The sequence below is a fragment of the Sylvia atricapilla genome, chromosome 2 (assembly GCF_009819655.1).
Source record: "Sylvia atricapilla isolate bSylAtr1 chromosome 2, bSylAtr1.pri, whole genome shotgun sequence".
NCBI lineage: Eukaryota > Metazoa > Chordata > Aves > Passeriformes > Sylviidae > Sylvia > Sylvia atricapilla.
This window is the reverse complement of record NC_089141.1, coordinates 80,565,711-80,584,693: the sequence shown is the minus strand read 5'-3', so window position 1 is coordinate 80,584,693 and position 18,983 is coordinate 80,565,711. Positions and strand designations below refer to the sequence as shown.

The following is an 18,983-nucleotide window of genomic DNA, read 5'->3' as shown; positions in this document are numbered from 1 at the left end:
AAACACTGTGTTATCCTCAGCCCACTGCAAGTGCAAACCCACAAACAGCGCAGGTGAACTTCTGCCTGCACTCACCAATGCCTGAAAACATGCCGGTCACGTTCTCCTATTCTTACACTTGGAAAACAAGAGGCATACAGCAAACAACACAGCAAAGAGCAGCACCAACGTACTTGCTGCCTACACAGGGAATAAAGTGGGGCTTAGAATGAGGGACTAGAAAGGATACATGCTCCACTCATCCACAAGACTGGCCTTCTCACCACAGCACTCGCTCTCTTGGGACCAGCCAGATTTACAATCAGTGGCATGTTCTTGGACTGTACGTAAATATTTATCTATGTAGATCAATGTGTCAAAATATCATCCAGAAACAGTCCCTTCAGCCCACACTCCAACAGGCTGGAGGCCAGCTCACATTAAGAGCTTGAATCTCCCTTCTTGTCCAATACCTCATTAATGAGAACTCTTTCCTGGCCATTTGGGAGTGCAGGAGCTCTTTGAAGTTAACAGAGCTCATTGCCAGCAGCATGTGAACACCAAAATGTGTGTAAAACAATTGTTTTACAGAGTTCTAAAATGTCAGACTACAGGAAGGTTAGTAATTTAGCATTTTTAAATGCTATTAGGATTTTGGACAGGAATTGGAGACTCTTGATAAAATGTCAGTATTTTCCCTGACCCACTTCCTATCTGTTCCCATAAGTAAAGCAACTGCATTTTTCACATTTGTTATTAAATTCCTTTTGTTCATGTAAATTCTGCTGTGTGCTCAAGAAACTTTTATTTGGTGCCAAACCACTGAGTGCATCCCAGAGCACAAACTCACACCAAACTGCACCATGACCCATAAAAGGAACTGTGCATTGCTTGCAAAGGCACTTTATTTTTCTCTTACACACACATCAGAAGGTCATGCTGGAGAAGATGAAGGTCTCCCTTGGAGGACTGCATTCACAACATGGGACAGGATGTTTCTGGCATGAGCTCTCCTGATGCTGAGTTGACATCTTCCTTGTTATGGCTGCAAATTCCTATCACTGTAAACCTCACTGATGACTCATGAGAAAGAAAAAACAAACAAGAAAGGGAGAATGAAACCCTTTCAAGTGCAGTGTCTGTAAAGACACAGTGATACACAAAATATCTCAAATTTAAAAGCAAAGGAGTATCCACTGGAGAAAAATAAAAGGAATTTTTCATTTTCATTCCTATCTGCAAGTATTTAGGGACAATGAACAGACAGAATATTGCATGTAATCAAAGAAACTGCCAATTTAAAAATAACCCTATTCTTGCATTGTTTGGGGAAGAACTGTTGAACATGACATTATGCACATGCAACTAGGGACAAATACAGTCCTATTTTCAGTGAACTAAGCAAAAACAAATGGATTAATTCTCTACAGATATCTAAATTATGAGGCTATCACAAACATTTAGGAATGCATTTTAATTATCTTCTACCTAAGAGTGTTAAAATAAAGACAACATTTCTCACTTACTTCAAATGAAAGTATCCTCTCCTGTCTCTTACACACAGGACTGGCCTACTGCTTCTGACAGCTGAATCTTGGTGTACCTCTAGCCACGGCATTTATTCCAGGAAAACCACTGTAAATGTCACCCCCAAGATATCTATCAAAAAAGGAACTGAAGCTTTACTGTCTATATAAAATATTTATTTCAACATCACAGAATGCTCTTTTCTACGTCAGTATTAAACATGAGACTATTTGAAAAATCAAAAAATTTCCCAGGCACAGCTTCAGCCTAGAGCACAAACCTGTATCTTGTTATAGTTTTTACCTTAAACCCCTATCTAAGGAGAGCAGCACAGGTATTGTTTCTTCCCTGACATGCCTATTATGCCTTTGACTCTGAGTGTAGCTTCCTAGCTGTGCTGAGCTCAATTCCCCAGCATATTCCCTACACAGGCACTTTTGGTCCAACTGAGCCATGTATCCCAGTATACATCACTGTGGGGAGAGGAATCACTGGCTCTGCCTTTTCACACCACGGCACAGCTGCTGTAAGCCTTGACGATTGGAATAAAAACCTAGTTTAAACTCTTTCTAAAGTGAATTTCATCTGATCTTAAAGAAGTCTCTAAGAGAAGAGAGAAGAAGCTGGAGATCCCCTCCTACTGCTTCCACCCAGCATTCTGCCCAGCCAGTGCCAGAGAGAGGAGACAGGATGGAGGACTTGGCAGACTCAAGTCACTGGAAATAAGTAATTGTGATGCAAGGAAACTAACACACGTGTGCAGCAGGTAGTAGTCTTTTCAAAACCTCTGAAAAAAAGTTACATCTGATCAGCACTTCAAAGCACTGCAGATGGCAAGCATCATTTTTGTGATCTTTTCGCAGCAAGAGAAATCAATACCACTCAGTGTGGAAACATAAGCAGAAATGCTCAAAAATCTTAGTATTTTAACAGCTCCCAAGTTCTGAGGCACTCTTATTTGAAAATAGTTGCTGCAATGGCCTTAGAATTTTTAAAAATATATAAATCCAACTGTAGTTTTAAAACAAAAGGTAAGCTCAAAGATAGTGGTTTGTTTTTAATTTTTATTTTCTTAATGCTAAACTTAGTTCCCTTGTGGCATTTCTACCCAACTGCAGGGGCACTGAAAGGGACTGCAACAACAGTAAAATATATATTAGATTTTTATTGTTCAATTTAAAGGAAATTAATTTGTACTTAAAAGCAACAGCATTATAAACTGCAACTGCAGAGATACTTTGAAATTACAGTTTAAATAGTATTAAGACATGCTTTACTGATGTGCTTTGAAGGCAGACAAAATGAAGCTGTATCTAAATTTTCTCTACAGCACCAAATGTTACTAAAAAAAAAAAAAAAATCCATAATTTCCCTATGTCCCCTAAAAATGCTTTGAATTTAGCACAATATGAATTTGGAGGAAACAAGAAAAGATAGACCATACAGTCTGGTCCAAAGGAAAAAAAAAAAGCCACAAAACTCAAAGGACCACCAGAGTCCTTCCAGCAGAGCTAAACAGAGAGTCTAGACTAGATAACACCGCAAGAACCAGGATATTCAGAAGGATACTCAGAAATGGAGATAATCCAAAGGGGGATGGTGTACAGAGACTAAAATGTAATTTTTCTAGCATAAAGTCTCCTTTCCCCAGTTGTCATGGAATATGTAAAATACACTACTTCTGTGTTCATATCCATGCACTTCCCCTGCTTCAGAAATGGTGTCCTCAGGCAACCCCTTCTTTTTAAGCTGTCACATGAAAAAGACAAAAATCAAGAACTACACATCACTTTTCAGTTTTCAGAAGTCCTATAAAATATTAAAAATAACCAAATCTTCTTTCTTTTGCTTTTAATATTCCTGCCTGCTTACAAATGCTCCTGTAAAGTTAATTGGACATCATGACACTGGTTAAAGAAAATGCTTGAAATTAATCAGATAAGACTGCTGCAATAGAAACTTAAAACAATACAGCCTTTCCATAAATAATACAGAACTTTATTGCCTTCCTTTAAACCAAAGCACTTCAGACATTTTTTGCTGGAAAAATTCACCTTTTCAACTTCAGTATGGTTCAGGCTTTTCTCTTTGTCTTCACATAATCCCTGATGGCAGAGGGAGGTGAAATTCATGCAGGGGTTGGTCAGAAACACAGAACTCTTTAGTTATACTGTTACCCCAAGAAACCTCATCTAGCCCCCTGAGTTTTAATCCTGAATTGGCAACACCTAGTTGGTGACAAGGGCAATTCTTCTCTTTACACAGAGTACATTGAGCCTGTTCAAAATTCACTTTTTTAGCACAAAAGTATTTAAAAGCTGAAGTTCGTTCCTCTACTGCCCCTCCAAAAAGATGTCTCAGCTGTACTGAAGAGAAAAGGAAACGTTAGGCTGTGGATTCAAAGTAGCTGTCAAAAAACAAGAACATAAAGTTGATTTAATAGCATTGTTAGGATATGTGTTCTGGGCCATCCCTTGGCAAAAATACCAGGGTTAACTCAAGTTGTAGCAATACTTAGAACAGCTCTGCAATTCTCCCTCTCCACCCAACTAAACAACAGAAAATCTTAGAAAATCAATAAATGAAAAACACCACACGTATTTGAGCAAGAGAAACCATCTAAACTTCCAACATTTTTCATCCTCATTTTTTTTAATCCAAAAGATTTTTACAGCATTTTTAAAAAATAACTTACAGGATCAAAACGAAAATAAATGCATAGCTTTAAATCCTTAGAATACAACCTCCCCCTGTTGCGGAAGAGTTCAAAGTCATAAAGTGCTGCAGATATGACCACACATCAGACAAATAATCTAGTAACTAACTTATTTTTCTGGTTTATTTAACAATATTCCAGGCTTAGAACATTAAATAAAAAAATCTCACAGACAATGGGTAAGACTAACAATGGTTTTGCTCTTTTTTTTTCTTTTTCTTCTCCTTTTTCTAAAAGAATGCTGAGACACACCAATTGAACCGACTACAATTTTATTTTGGATACCAAAAAATAAAAAGAAGCTGGAAGGAAGAGAGTAGTGCATTGCACTGATCTCAGTAAAACTGCTTGTAAGCATCACTGTTTATGTTCAGCCCTAGGAGGAGAAAGATGGATACAATGCTGCCAGCAGGGGAAGGCCAAGTGTGGGCCAAGGGGGCTCTGGCCCTTGCCTTGATTGTGAGGGCACAGCTTTAAACTATGCTCATGTAAGACAAAATCTACACACTTCAAACCAGCATTTGTGCAGCTCCTGGAGAGAGGGCTTGCAGTGGTGATAGTAGCTGCTGCAAGTGATGACCATAAAAACCAAGAGCTCTTCCTGGCAGACTGCTGGCGTGTCAGAGGAGCTCATGTATCTCGCTCCCTTCCATAATTTGCTTTTGTTGCCCTCACAGATATCCTACATACTTGTGGGATCTTAGGCCAAGCCTGCATTTTGCACCTTGGGCAAACATATACACCTCTTCAGTGGACATGGAGAGTAGCAACATTCAACAGGATGCACAGTGAGTGTACTTTGTACAAGTGCAAATCAGTTTTCGGGGTGCTGGAAAGCAAAACCCCAGGCTTACCAACAGCCAAACACAGGCTGCACCATCTGCTAAATGCATTTTTCCCAGGCTTAAACATTTTTGTTTATGTAGTTGCAATTACTAACTTCACTGCTCCTTCAGCCTAACCTCTGTCCTTCCTCTTCACTTCACCCCATCCCTTCCCACCACCCACAAGGAACAGAGGCCTCAAATTTCCAGTAACTATTAAACTAAACCATAAACAAACAGTTTGGCAATAGATTCAATTCCACTGCCATTCTCATTTTCGTATGTTCCTGCTGTCTGTGCCCCTTTTACAACCCAGTGTCCACAGGTGCCATCAGGATGAAAAAAACCCAACTTTCTTCCGCCAGAAGAGTGGTATTTTAAGATATTGCTTAACACAGTTGTAGACTTCACACCAAGGTGGGGGGGTGAGACACCAGTAACAGAAATAAAACCCAAAGCAAACCTTGATTGTAATTGAAAAATGCCAAGAGTCCTCCACTTCACCTCAGAAAAAAAAGGTGGTGCATCCAACTTTGTGTCTAGTGTGAACACTGATCATGTTAATGACTGCAGTATTTCATAAGAGATGGAGTGGGGGGCGGTCTCGGGTTGGTTTCCTTTCTTTTTTCTTGTTTGCCAAGTTCTCAAAAGGGATTAAAACACTTATGGCTTGGACACACAAAGGGAGTAGTTACAATACACAACTAATTCAAAACAGTACTCAAACATTCGACTGGACAGGACTAAGGTCCACTCTACAAACTGAACCAAAAAGAGACAGGTGAAAAAAGTTAAGTGCTAATATAACAAAAAAAAAAAAAAAAAAGTTAAAAAGTTAAAGATTCACTAAATATGTGTGAAGAAATGGAGGGGTCCCCTTCTTTTAAATATATTTACATAATATTAAAGCTTTTTATTTTGCTTTTCTTGCCAACAAAATTTTCTAGCTACCTTGGGCAAAGTCCCCATTAAATGAAGAGGTTAAGGATTTTATAACACAGACAAACCATTAGACCCGTGGCCTGCAGACGTCTCCCTGCCCTCTCCTTCCCTCTCTCCCTTACCAAAGGGCTGATGCCTTGCCTGCTACACACCACGTGGCATCAGCCATGGATGGCATTGGCACAAGGCGAAGCTAACACAACACTGCCTCGACCCCACACTTGGTTCCCACTTTGCAAAAGCACAAGAGACTACAATCAGGGCTTGCTTAGACACAAAGCAAAACAAACAAAAAAACAATTTTGCATTTAGCTGCAGTTAAATGGCAAAACTGGACTAATGTGGACACAGCAATACCAGCTTATGCCATGTACACTGGACTGGAAAGCAAAATAAATTATCCTGGTATAAATGCATCCACACTATAGCCTATGCCAGCACAGTATCAGTTAAAAAAACACATCAGTCCCCTAACCAACAGAATCATACCAGCTGAACTTTTCTAGCATAGACCAGACCTAAGACATGAGGTAGTGAAAATCAGGCTCAAGATCTTTTTTTCATTCCATAGACACAACATATTCTAAAAATATTCACTGCTCAGATCTATGGATTTTAAAACATTTTAAAATCCAAAATTTAAAGCTAGCATCCTGAGTCACACAGGATTTACAAATGGAGGCATAAATTTTAAAAACTTCTTCAAGGTCCTAACTCAGGAAAATAATTTTATGATAGAAAGCACATAAGCATGTGTTTGTCTCTCACTGAAACAAGTGCAAAAGGAAGCACATGGATAAGTGCTTTCTGAAACCTGGGCCACAGTCAGAAATCACGGTCTTTGTAGAATTTATTTCCTCATTCGTTTCAGTGCTGTTTGATCACAAGTCATTCATATTTTAAGACAGTGGGAAAAACACAGACAATGGAAACTAAATCAAGTTTGTTACAACTGTTCAATATTTACAGCATTCATAGCATAAAACAGAAGAATTTTTGGTAACTTAAGACAAATACCTCTTTTGTCATTAAATGTACCGCAGCAGTCCTGTTAAACAAACCCACTGTCTCGAATATTAAAGAAATTGTTGTTTATGTTTACCGAGTCATTTAAATTAAAAATCTGTTCCTGTTCCAAACCCCACTCCCCTTCATCTTCGTCCTCCGGTTCTGCCTCAGACCCATTGCGACTGTTTTCATACAAAAAGATCTGCTCATCCACGTGAGCTGGGGCTAACCGGTTTCTCTTTGCACTCACAACATTAGCAGAAGAACCAAACAGGCGCTCAGGGAAGACTCTTGTGGCCAGAATACACCAGTATTTTTGAAGAACCTTTGGTAAAACTGGAAACAGCGCTAGTCTGTCAGACCACCACTTCAACGGGTCCTCATTCAAACCAAGGACCTTTTGTGACTTGAAGTTGCTCAACTCCTCCACGATTTGAGCATGCCATTCCTCCTGGTCTTCCACACCTCCTGTCTGACAAAAGATCTCTGCGAGCATGTTGTTGATGACACTGGTAGGAGGAGGAGTAGAGGAGATGATGATTTTTTTCATAGGGGGCTCTTCTGAAACAGTGAAGAATTTCTCCTCAGTTCTAAAGCTATTTTCTTTTACTTTCTCCAGCAAGCTTTTTGCTTCTTCCACCACTCTGTTTTCCACCTGCTGCCTCTCAAAGGCCGAAAGAAAAGGCAGTTTCTTGTAGCGGGGATCCAAGAAAGTTGCAACATTGAGAAACATGTCTATCTCAGGTGTGTGCTGGTAGGTGGTTGACAACTCTTTAGCAATCACCTCCTTTGCCATGCTGATTTCTTTCAAATCGTTCTCTTTGATGTTCAGAGTAGTATTCAGAAGCATGTGGAGAAGTGGCTTCACCATACTTATCGTCGGATACTTTGAAGCAGACATCATCTCTGCAACCTGCTTGAAAGGCTGGAGCAGCTCCACCAGCCCTTCGATTGTATTCCACTCACTGGATTCCAGCATGAGGTGGTGGTTGTTGCTGTCCTCCACGAGAACAGCCGCAATGACAAACTGCTGCTCCTTGAGGCGCTGCAGCATAGCGAGCGTACTTCCCCACCAGGAAACACGGTCGCTTACCAGCATGCAGTGGAGAATATTCTGCTGCTTCTGCTTTTCACTCAGCATGTACATTGCGACCGTAGACTGCTGAAAATACTCCACCAGCTTTCGGCACCTGGCAAGGAGGTTGCAGAGTTTGGGGAGCTGAAAAGCTTGTTGTATTCCTGCATTAAAAGTGTGGCCCAAACAAGGCATCTGTACGGGAATATCTAGGAGAGAGCAAGCTTTTACAATGTCTTTACTGTAATCTGTTGTAGCACCAAAGACTTTTGTATTGATCCCCCACTCAATGAATGTTTCATAAAGGACTCGTGTAATGGTCTCTGCAGTGTTATCCTCTGGTACTTCAAACGTTTTCAAACACCGCGAGTTCACAGCCAGGCAGTTGGCAGGACTGCTGCTGAGAAAGTGAACTGCCACAGTTACATATGACCTGTTCTGGTTTTCGCTCCTCCACATGTCTGTGGATATGCCACACCACAGAACCTCAGTGAGCTCTTTCAGCACAATTTCTCTAATTGCACTATACTTTTCAGGAATTGCTTTTGTACAGAAGTATTTCCGGCTTGGAAGTTCATACCTGGGGTCCGCTGTTCTCAAGAGGGCCTTGAATGTGGGTTCATCAACAATGGAGGCTGGATACATGCCCTCGCAAATTAAGCTGATGACTGCAGATGTCAGTTCCTGATGTTTTTTGTTTTCGTAGTTCTGGTAGGTCTTCATGATGAGGCTATCTTGAACAACCTGCTGTGATGACTCCGGCTTGATTTTTGAAAATGCTGTGGCAAAGGCTTCCCTCATTTGCTCAGTGTTACTTTTCACAAACTCACAGAATTCATCGGGGTGATTTTTCTCAAGGTGGTAGGAAAGGTTGGACGTATTTCCTGAATAGGCAATCTGTGCCATGCAAATACGGCAGTAGATCTTCTTCCACTGTAATATGCATCCTTCCGCATTGGTATCAAACCCAAAGTACTTCCACACTTTACTCTTTGCTCTCGGGTGAGCCACTAACTTTAGGTCTGATGGGGAACCTTCTAAACTTTTATTCTCCATTGCTTCTTGGCCACCGTCCCACCTTTTGATCCTTCACTCATTAATGAGTACCTGATAAAGGCAGTAAGATAAAGATACAATGAGAAAGCACAAGTTTGACCACACTCAACTATGTGCAATCAGCGTTTCTGTGAATGTATCAAGAAACATACTCACTAATTATACTCGCAAATCTAAAGATGAAATTTGCAGGAAGTGCGACCTACAAGACGCCCACTGAATTGTCAAAAATTAAAAGCAGTTTTAATATAGGCCGTTCTTCTGTGAAACTGAGCTAGATGACCTGAGTAAATATTTTTTTCTGGAATTTCCTAATTCTGGATAGAGAAAGTGTAACCACCACCACAGACTTGATAAATTACTATCACAAAAACTGGTCATCTGCGATAGCATTTTCCTGCCTCTTAAGTTAGAACTAGACCAACATCCTCTTGCCTAAGAATTACTGAACTTTGCTGTTAACATTTATTTCAATTGAAACCTGATACTGAAGGAGCAAAGGTTTTCTTGTTTGTTTACTCTGAAAGAAGTTTTGTTAGCTTGATCTAACTGTTCTAGCCTTTGCTTAACATAAAAAAAATCTGTTATGCAAATTACTGCAATAATCTGCTCCTCTCAAATGTAAAGATGTTTTCTGGCTAAAATAAAACAAAAAGGAACTTGAACCTGCATGCAGATCAACAAAACACGTCTGACACCTATCCTCTCCTTCTCTTTCTGAAATCAAAGTCATCTCCTGAAGTATTAGTTCACAGTCATGGTTCCTAGAATAACAGTGGACTATAATTACAGGAAAAGCAGACAGTGAAGCACTAATAAATGTTATTATCCACATCAGCTGGAAAATAATTTTGCTGCACTTTCTTCAAAAGGCTACAGAAGTTGGAAAGGGATGACACTAGAGAAAAGTGCGGTGATAAAGCAAGACTTGGCAATCTGTACCTTGATATCTGCACAGGGAAACACTTCTTGTGCAGTCACATGCAAGCACTACTTGAGGCCTACAGTGTCTCTGGAGCAGTGCTGGCAGCTGGCACCCAGCAGAGCTGATCTCACTACACCAAAAAGCCGAGCTGCAGCACAGCACGATTGCACCCTGACACTTCTCTATTTCATCCACAGCACCATCAAAGCAACAAACCCTTTTCCAGGGCTTTGGTCAGCATTGGGAAGGAGAAAGAAAGAGATTATAGATATGGATGCAGCCTCTTTTACAAAAATCCAGAGAAAGAGAGCAGGAGAGTAACATGAGGAGCATCACACTGAAAACAATGGCATTGCTACTTCTCTGCTCCTCGGGAGCTGCACCTGTGTCCAAGACCAGAAATCCTCAGGTGGTAAGACTGGCTGGTTAGGGCAGGAAGAAACAATCCGACTTTTTCACACTGCTGCCAGGGAATACTAAAAAAAATGTATGTGTACAAGCTTCTCTGGGGTGCTTTTGCTGTCGGTGAACATTTGTAAGAAAAGATAGTTTTCTCTCTGAACTACAGCTGGTATTTTGCAACGTTTTCTGAATGTCTTTAATGAAAAACCAATTGGTTAACAGGTTAACCAATACTAAACATACTTATCTAAACACAACTGTTGGTTTAGAAGCAGAATGAGAGATGCAGGGCAAGCATTTTACTGGATTTGTTCTGAAGATTTACTTCTGGGTGTAGACATTTTGCATTTTTTCCTGAGGGAGGGGCAATGTTCTGCCTACTAGCATGCCTTCTACTGTGATTCATTCAGTGCCTTTAAGTTGCCAGGATAAACTATTGATTCAACATGGTAATGCTGCCTAATTCCAAACATGTGCATATCAACAGCACCAAGGTATGCAATCCGACAAAAACTGATGATTTTGAAAGACCAAGTGGTGTAATGCGTAATGAGGTAACCCTGCCATGCCATCAGATAGTGCACTGACATATCATATCGATACATATTATCATAGCTTTTAGATTCCTCCCTTTTCAATCCACAACATGGTGTATGGAGGAAGCACAGAAGCTCATGGCATTTCATTAAATCTTACAGTTTCCTCTGCAGTTACCTGTCAATTCCTGAAAGTAAGGAGGAAGGTGCTGTAATAAAAGAGTTGATGCATCCTTAATATTTAAAATTAGTATGACACACCTTGGATCATAAAAAGTTCATCACCAACTGACAAAGTAGAAGTCATTTCAGAGTATGGGAGTGTTACAGACTCACCCCACTCTTCACTCTTATGTATGTCACAGCTTTGCCTTCATTTTGTGATGTATCAGGGACTCGGCAATAGTGGCCCAGAGCAGCACTGCCACAGCTAAGGATATGCCAGTACAATACAGCCTTTAGTAATAGCTCAAATATAAACTGTTGGTCATCCCTGCCTCTCTTTGAGTGTTATACAGCATAACTGGCATTACAAACACAAACCAAAAACCCCACACCTCTCATTTTACTCCAAGAAGAGGTACGCTTTTCCATCTTCAGTGAAACAGTGTTCATAACTTGGTCCTGGCAAAACCAACAGCAACCCTGAATTCTCACCCAGAGGAGAGCACCTTCAGAGAAATTGCAGTTTCTTTCCCTTGCCTCCTCCATGCAGCTGGCCAACACCACCAGCCAGTACTGTGACCGAGGCTTCTAAGAGCCTGCAGAGAGGATCCTCTGCTGCCTTTGCAGTGAACTCTGTTGCCATAGGAGGTGGAAGAGTCCAGACTTTCTGGCCCTAGAACCTCATCCCTGCTGTTCTTGGGGCAGGCTATGCTGTCTCCTCACACTTCTCAGACCCCCGTCTCATTCTCCTAATACAAACCCATGACTTCCCTCTCCAGGGCAGGTCTTGGGCCAAAATATTAATGCTAGTGATGGCTTGTGTCATGGAGGACAGCCATGCTGCCCTTGCAGGCAGAGCTCAGTCTCCCCATTGGCAAAGAAAATTGGTTTGAAACCTGCACAACAGTCACTTGGATTGTGAAAGGGAGCATGGGGATGTGAGGAAATGTGGGGTGTGCAGACACCTTACAACCTTAGCTCTGCCTCCCTGTGTGTGCATGCACAGCATGCACCCTGTGGGTATCCTTGTCCCACAACCTTTGCCTCAGTCAGCAGAGGGGCAACCATAAAGAGACTCCTCATTCTGAAACTAACTTAATAACTATTCTAGGGGCATGCGTGGGGAGAGGGCTTAACTGCTTGATAGAAATGCAGTTTTGCCTGCCATCAATCCTTCCTACCTCGTCACTGCTCTACCCACCTCTGGATGATTTACAACCTGGAGCTCACACAGCTTAGTGCAGAAAGCTCTAACTACGTTTTACTCATATAAAGTAAGAGCCCTCAAAATATGAATCAAAATTAACAGATGCATGATCCTAAATCAATATTTCACAATTAACTGTAAAGAAATTTGGCACAAATGAGGAAACTGAGTAACTAAAAACTGAGGAAATAAAAAATTAAATGAAATTTTAATCATTTGTAAGAAAAACAGGAGCCACCTTTAAGGTCTCCTTAATTTAATCCACATAACCACCTTCTTCAGATACAGTTTTCTACACATTACAGGTTCCAAATTTAACTACAAAGACTTCAGAAGTACTACACAACACTCAGGATTTAGGTTTCGCCTACCAAATTTCAATGAAACATGTAAAGTGGAAGAAAAAATGAAGGAGGAAAGATGCCAAATAAATTCCTGGAGAAGCTTTTAATTATATTAACCATTTTTCTTATCCGTAAGATGACTTCTGGTGATCACATTTCCACTGGTCATATTGTGATGTCACAATTTATATTAGTTTATCTTTTATCAATTCACTGATTAGATTTGTGTTTTTAAAAAGCTGTTTTAATAAAGAACTTTAGTCATGCAGGGCTATTTTTTCCTCCCTCCAATTAATTAACATTAGGCACTGTAAAAAAGTTCAAGCAGTAATTTCTAGGAAAAGTATTAAATAATTTAAACCACTGAACACTAAAACTACATATTAGTAGTTATACTGTTTATGCAATTAGTACTTGCAGAAATATTTTCAAGTTTAACTTAAATTCCCCTTTATTTCTACACTTTCCTCTATGTTGATTTTAGTTAGCGAAGCAGTCATTGACTGCACACCTTGTTTGTAATCTATATTTTCCTTCCCTGAGCTTCAGGATCAGAATTTCAGGTCAACTTTCCTACTCTGTGTTGAGGTGGGGGACATTCACTTGAATGGAGAATGTTACTATTGTTTCGGTTTGTAATTCAAAACAATTACCAAGTTTTTGCACCAAACCTAGATTTGAGAGCTCAAACTCTTCCCCCCCCCAAAAAAAATAACTTGAATCGCATCCATAAAAATCAGATGAACTCCAGTAGGATGTGAAAGAACACATGGCTCACTTTTAAGAGCGCATGTACCAAGAGCACACAACTCTTAACTTAGGGTAAGGAAAAATAAAAGTGAAACTGATATCGTTTACTTGGATTAAAATCCTGAGCACTTCTTCATAGTGATGATAAGAAAGCAAGCATTTCTTGGAATATTCAGAGGAAGAAGGGCTGCATTGAGACCAGAACTTTTCACTCACCCACAGAGCTAAAGGACAAGTCAGCAGACATCTCTCTCTTTTAAATCTTCCAAGCAAGATGTGCAGCACTGCTGCACAGAGAGTGGGAATTCTGTCATGGAAACTGAGACCAAGGAAGCCAGGATCAGAGGAATGGCTATCTCTGCCTCCCTGTCCTGTCCTTCCCAGTCCCCCCCCTTACCATTCCAAGGTCTCCCCAGGAAGGCATCCTGACAATAAAATGCCTGTACTTGTGAGAGTTACGGACACCCCCTCAGTAAGATATAGAAAAATTTAAACATACACACCTTTCTAGATTATCCTCTGAAAAAGTTAGTCAGGGTTTTCTTACAAGAACTGTAGTTTACTGATCCAAGCTTGTTCCAATAACACTCTTGTTTTTTGTTGCACTGACATCACTATTTTGAAATCACTATTATGGAAACAAGTTTCATCTGGGTAAAAAGGTTCCAGTTATTAAGGTGAATCATTTCTTTAAGCAACGACTGGACACAGCGAGTGAAAGCAAGGCAGCAGGTAACTGCCAAGAGGGAACTGCGTGCATATAACCAGCTGAGGAGGAAACCATTTGTCCTTGGAAAAAAAATCCCAAATTAGGGCTCAAAGAAAACTTTTCGCATCTGTCAAATCTACCTTGGTCCCACTTAGGCAAGTGACATTTCCTAGGCTGGATCTTCACTGCCTTCCTCTGGCATTTCCAAATTCAACGCTTTTTTTTTTTTTTTTTCAATAGCAGCAAAGAGCACAGCGCAACAAAACACTGGGTCACATTTTCATCATGCTGTTTCTCTGTGGTTCGAAAAAAGATTTGGAAAGTGTTACACACCCTAGGCAAAATACCCAAATTTCCTCTGCCAAGAAACGCTAATGCTAGAAAAATGCTCAGATGACTTCCAACCATATGCACATCTGCCCTTTTTATCACCAGGGTCCTCCCGTTTGTTTGAGGGTTTCATTGCTGCCTTTAGAGAATGAGAAAGGGAATCCTATCAGAAGAATGAGAAATGAATAAAAAGTACACAAAACACTACCCAAGGATGCAACGTGTGATAAGATGAACAAATAAGCTCCTATTGTGTGGTGTACTTGTTCCAGCTCCTTCTCAGTATTTCAGATATTATCTACACCAATATCCTCATCTGCCTGAATTCCTTACTAAAACACTAGGCCCTCTCAATAATACATTTTTTACGGTTCCTTTGGTTTAAATTATCAACAGGGCCACAAAGGCTCACTTGCTGATAAGGAGAGAAAGTTAAAGGCATGGACTTCAATGCAGCTGTATGGTTAGCTCTGATGATAACCTATACATCTACCCAAACTCAGTTTGCTCTAAGTTTATAAATTCAGGAACATTTTAGTCTTCAAGAGTAACGTGTGCAGATCATTGTTTTTCTGTCAAACTCAAAGTTTCCCCTAAGTCAGCATTTAACACGCTGTTGATCCAAATCAGAAAAGTGCAAAAACCTAACTTCTCAAACCAACGACTAACCTGAAGTCCCTTAGGAAAAACTACAAGTGCCACTCACTTGTCAGCTTAAAGGCTATCAGCGAATGTCAGCCGGTATCCAATACTAAGCTTTTGGAGCACGGGTACGTTCCCCTCCTGGAGCAGCCGGGACAGGGAGGCCGAAAGCGGCTGTCACGGCCGTCCCGGTGAGGTGGGAGCACAGCGGGCGGCGGCGGCAGGAGCGCCCGGACCGCGGGAGGCTGCCCGCCGCTATCCGCCTTCCAAACACCTACCTGGGCTGAGGGAGGGAGCGCCCGCGCGGCTCTGAGCCGAGGTCTCAGGAGACACTGTCAGAGAGCCAAAGAGAGGAAGAGGAGAAGGGGGACCCCTGGCCCACGGAGCCCCCACGCCGCCTCCCGAGGCCACAAGTCAGGCCGGCGTACAGCCAGGCGCCCGTCCCGGGCCCGGCCCCCCGCCCCGCCCCGCGTCCGGGGCGGCCGCGGCCCGTGGGCCGGACGGGGCGGTGGGGCCGGGGCCTGGCGCCCGGAGCGAGGGTGCGGTGCGGCGGGGGCGGGGAAGGCGCCCCGCCACTCGCAGCCCCCCCGGGGCCGCTGCCCTCGGGCGGCGCGGCGGGTCCTGCTCGGCCGGCCAAGGGGAACGGGGGAGGAGTCCGGCGGCGGCGCCCGTGCCGGGGCCGCCGCGGTGCCTCAGCCCTTGCCCCGCTGCGGGGGATGCGGTACGGCCCGGGCGCCCTGCGCTACAGCCAAGGTCGCGGCTGCCCTGCCCTGTTGTCCCTTTCTTTTCCCTTCACTGTCCGGCTGCTCCCAGCTGGGCCGCACGGTCTCGGCCGCAGGGCCCCGGAACTGCCCGCCTGCCCGTGGTGGGTGCGGGGAGGCGCGGCAAACTTTCCCCTTTCCCCGGCGGGGGCTGCCGCCCCCCGGCCCGGAGCCGCCCCGCCCCGCCCCGCGGCGCCGGCTGCGGTGCTCACCTGAGGCCGGGGCGCAGCGCGGCTGGAAGCGGCGGCGCAGCTGGTGCAGGATGACGCGAAGGCCGATGCAGTACACCCGGAGCAAGGGCACCAGCGCAGACAATAGCGACATGGCCGCCTCCCGCCCCGCGGCGGCAGCGGGCTCGGGGCGCGGCAGGGAAGGCACTGGGCGAACAGGCAGCAGGCGGCCGGCGCGGTGTTTCCGCCGGGCCGGGCCGGGGGGCGCGGCGCGGCCCCCACCCACCCACGGAAGGGAAAGCGCCGCCGCTGTCACAGCAGCGCCCGGGCTCGCCGCGGCTCCCGCCCTTCTGGGCATGTGCGGTGGCGGGGGAAGGGAAGGGAAGGGGCGGCGGCGGGCGGACCGGCCTCGGCGGCGACAGCAGCGACGGCGCGGCGGCTCAGCCCCCGCCGGACGGCCGAGCAGCTGGACAGGGGGAGACGCGGAGAGAGGGGCGGCGTGCGCGACAGAGCAGCGCGGGGGCAGTGTGACAGCGTGACGGCCCGCCCGGGGAGGCCGCCGGGGTTGGGGCGCACAGACTCTTGTCCAGGTCTGTGACAGCTACAAGCGGTCAGTGCCTAAGTGGAGTTAGGCACACGGCGTTGCTTCAGGATCCCGTGGCTGAAAGCGTTCGTCGGGTTGTCTCACCATTTCCCTTCACGCTGGCACAAATGAGGGGCTGCTGCGGACTCCCACGGCGTCGCTGGGTCTGACCACGGGCCCTCTCACCTCGGGCATCCCTCGGGCTCACTCCTCTCGAGGTCTCAGTTGCAGGTACCGATTTCTGCAAATGTAGCTCAGTTTACGGAGCCTTCCTACCTCTGGAGCCGGAATTTTTACACCTGTCTGGCGAATACCTTCTTTACAATGATAACCAGTATATCGCATGCTATATCTCGAAAGTTTCATGTTGTCAGTTTTCAATCCTCAGCCTTAGCTTGAGTACTTAGTCTGAGAACTCGGGACAGAAAAGCGGGTCCTGTCTGCCAGTTCGTCTGGCAGGCGGCTGGTTTCGGCTACAGGAAATAGAACCTAACCCTGATGCCGTGGTTTTCATTCACAGAACCGGTGCGTTTCCAAACATGCGGATGAGCCCCAGTATCGATAAAAACCAAAACTCAGTCATTGCACAATAGGAGACGTTGGCCCATATATTCAGTTTCAAATTTTTTTGAGAAAGGGAAATCTTTTTTGGGTAACGTTTTGTCTCTGTGAAAGATGGGAAGCCATACAAAGTTCTGGAAATGTATTTGAAATGTAATCTTCTAGCCTTAAAAAAAAAAAAAAAAAAAAAAAAAAAAAAAAAAAAAAAAAACAAAAAAAAAAAAAACACTCCATACTTTCTAAAAAACCAATACAATTAGCAACATTTTTTTTCAGTGTCATATTACATTGCTCAGCAGAATTGACTTCATGTCTTCTGTCAGAAATACACATGAAGTAAAAGCATAGTGTGTAGTTGCTCCAGGACAAAACCAGCCATTTCATTTTATGGATCTCTGGTGTTTTTGGTTTTTTTATTAACACATAGAATTAGGCAAACATAAATGATAGACATCATTAAGTCACATCAATGAGGAATTCATTCTTAATGTATATTGTTTGCAACCATGCATGGAGTTAAGTAGAAAGAGTGACACATAAAACAACATGAAAGAAGAAACACATTGACTAAAGGTGAATTATTCTTTCAACTTATCTCAGTAAAAATCAAATCTCGACTCTTTTATGTTGCTTTACATCCTTTTCTCAGAACTACACCATTAATGAAAGCCCTTTCAACATTAAACTGTGAAACTTGCCTACAGTGTATTTACACAATCTGTATATAAATAAACCATATTTTCTCAGGTTTTCTAGCATAATAAAATCAATTGATGCATATTCAAGGTACTGCAATAAATACTCCTCTGTCTTTTTTCAGACAATGCTATCTATCCAAGGAATTAGACTGAGTGATGGAAAACTGATGAGTTAGCATTACCGTCTTATTGGACCCACTACTTTTTCTCAGCATATTACAATGATTTTCAGCCCTCCATGGTTCATGAGTACAGCATCACAGAAAAGATAAGAAATTTTTTTTCCAACAATATATTAAATTAATTTTTTCTAAAGGCTTATGGGCATGGAGGAGGAATGAAAGTAATTACAAAAGGCTGTAGTCTTTTGATTCTTTTCAATTAGTCTTCTAATACATCCTCATTTTAATCAAGACTTTCTTTTCTTTGGTTTTCAATAGCTTGCATCTTCTTATTGACACTTCGTTTTTTTCTTGCAGTCATTTACTGCAAAACCTCAAATACTCAGGCCATCTACTTTAGATACCTCACTGAGACATTATTACCTCAATGAAATTTTAGGTGTCTTATCCCTGAAAGAGACAAAAGGAGCAATCTTATTTCCTCAGTTTTGCTGTATGGGCAGAGGACACAGAGAGAGGCACTTCTGAAGACCTGCAGAAAATGACAGCTTTCTTTGAGGCACTTAAGAGTGCCTCCTTCTTTCCACTGACTGCAAGTGAACTCACAGTGCCAGTGGGCAAAGCCAGCCTGCAGCTAGAGCACTGATACCCTCTTGGAAACTCACCTGAAACACTTCTAACACTCCATCGACACAGGATCCAGCCTCTCTATCCCTACAGCAGGACTGACGGTAATGAGATCACAGTGCTTCCACCCACATTTTGCATAAAGATGCAAAAACTAGTAAGAAAGGAAGTGGGTGATGTTTTTAGACTCTAATTAAGCCCTGAGCTCCAGCTTCCCAGCAGAATGGCATAGTCAGCCACCATCGGGTAGTGTGGATGGTAGGTGTTGCAGCTGAGCAGCAACTGTGCAGCCTGGAATGTGAGGCACAGGGCCACATCAGAGAA

The 18,983-nt window shown here is 43.2% G+C and overlaps 2 protein-coding genes across 3 annotated transcripts in view; both read right to left on the bottom strand.

Annotated features, from left to right (window-relative positions):
• The window catches only part of DHRSX (dehydrogenase/reductase X-linked), a 163,910-nt gene extending 147,469 nt beyond the window's left edge, over positions 1 to 16,441 (bottom strand). For both annotated transcript variants that reach the window (XM_066313542.1, XM_066313543.1), the window contains exon 1: positions 16,111 to 16,441. In XM_066313542.1, the coding sequence (XP_066169639.1) occupies positions 16,111 to 16,426 (316 nt within the window). In that variant the 5' untranslated portion in view covers positions 16,427 to 16,441. The remainder of the gene's footprint in view (positions 1 to 16,110) is intronic.
• Positions 4,140 to 16,196, bottom strand: ZBED1 (zinc finger BED-type containing 1). Its single transcript, XM_066313536.1, has 2 exons — positions 16,111 to 16,196; positions 4,140 to 9,178 (listed from the first exon to the last, which is right to left on the bottom strand). The coding sequence occupies exon 2, from the start codon at positions 9,125 to 9,127 to the stop codon at positions 7,040 to 7,042; it is 2,088 nt and encodes a 695-aa protein (XP_066169633.1). The 5' UTR covers positions 9,128 to 9,178; positions 16,111 to 16,196; the 3' UTR covers positions 4,140 to 7,039.
• Positions 16,442 to 18,983: the final 2,542 nt, after the last annotated feature.

Coding starts and splice junctions, on each gene's coding strand:
- ZBED1 (XM_066313536.1), bottom strand. CDS start 9,127: ATGGAGAATAAAAGTTTAGAAGGTTCCCCATCAGACCTAAAGTTAGTG.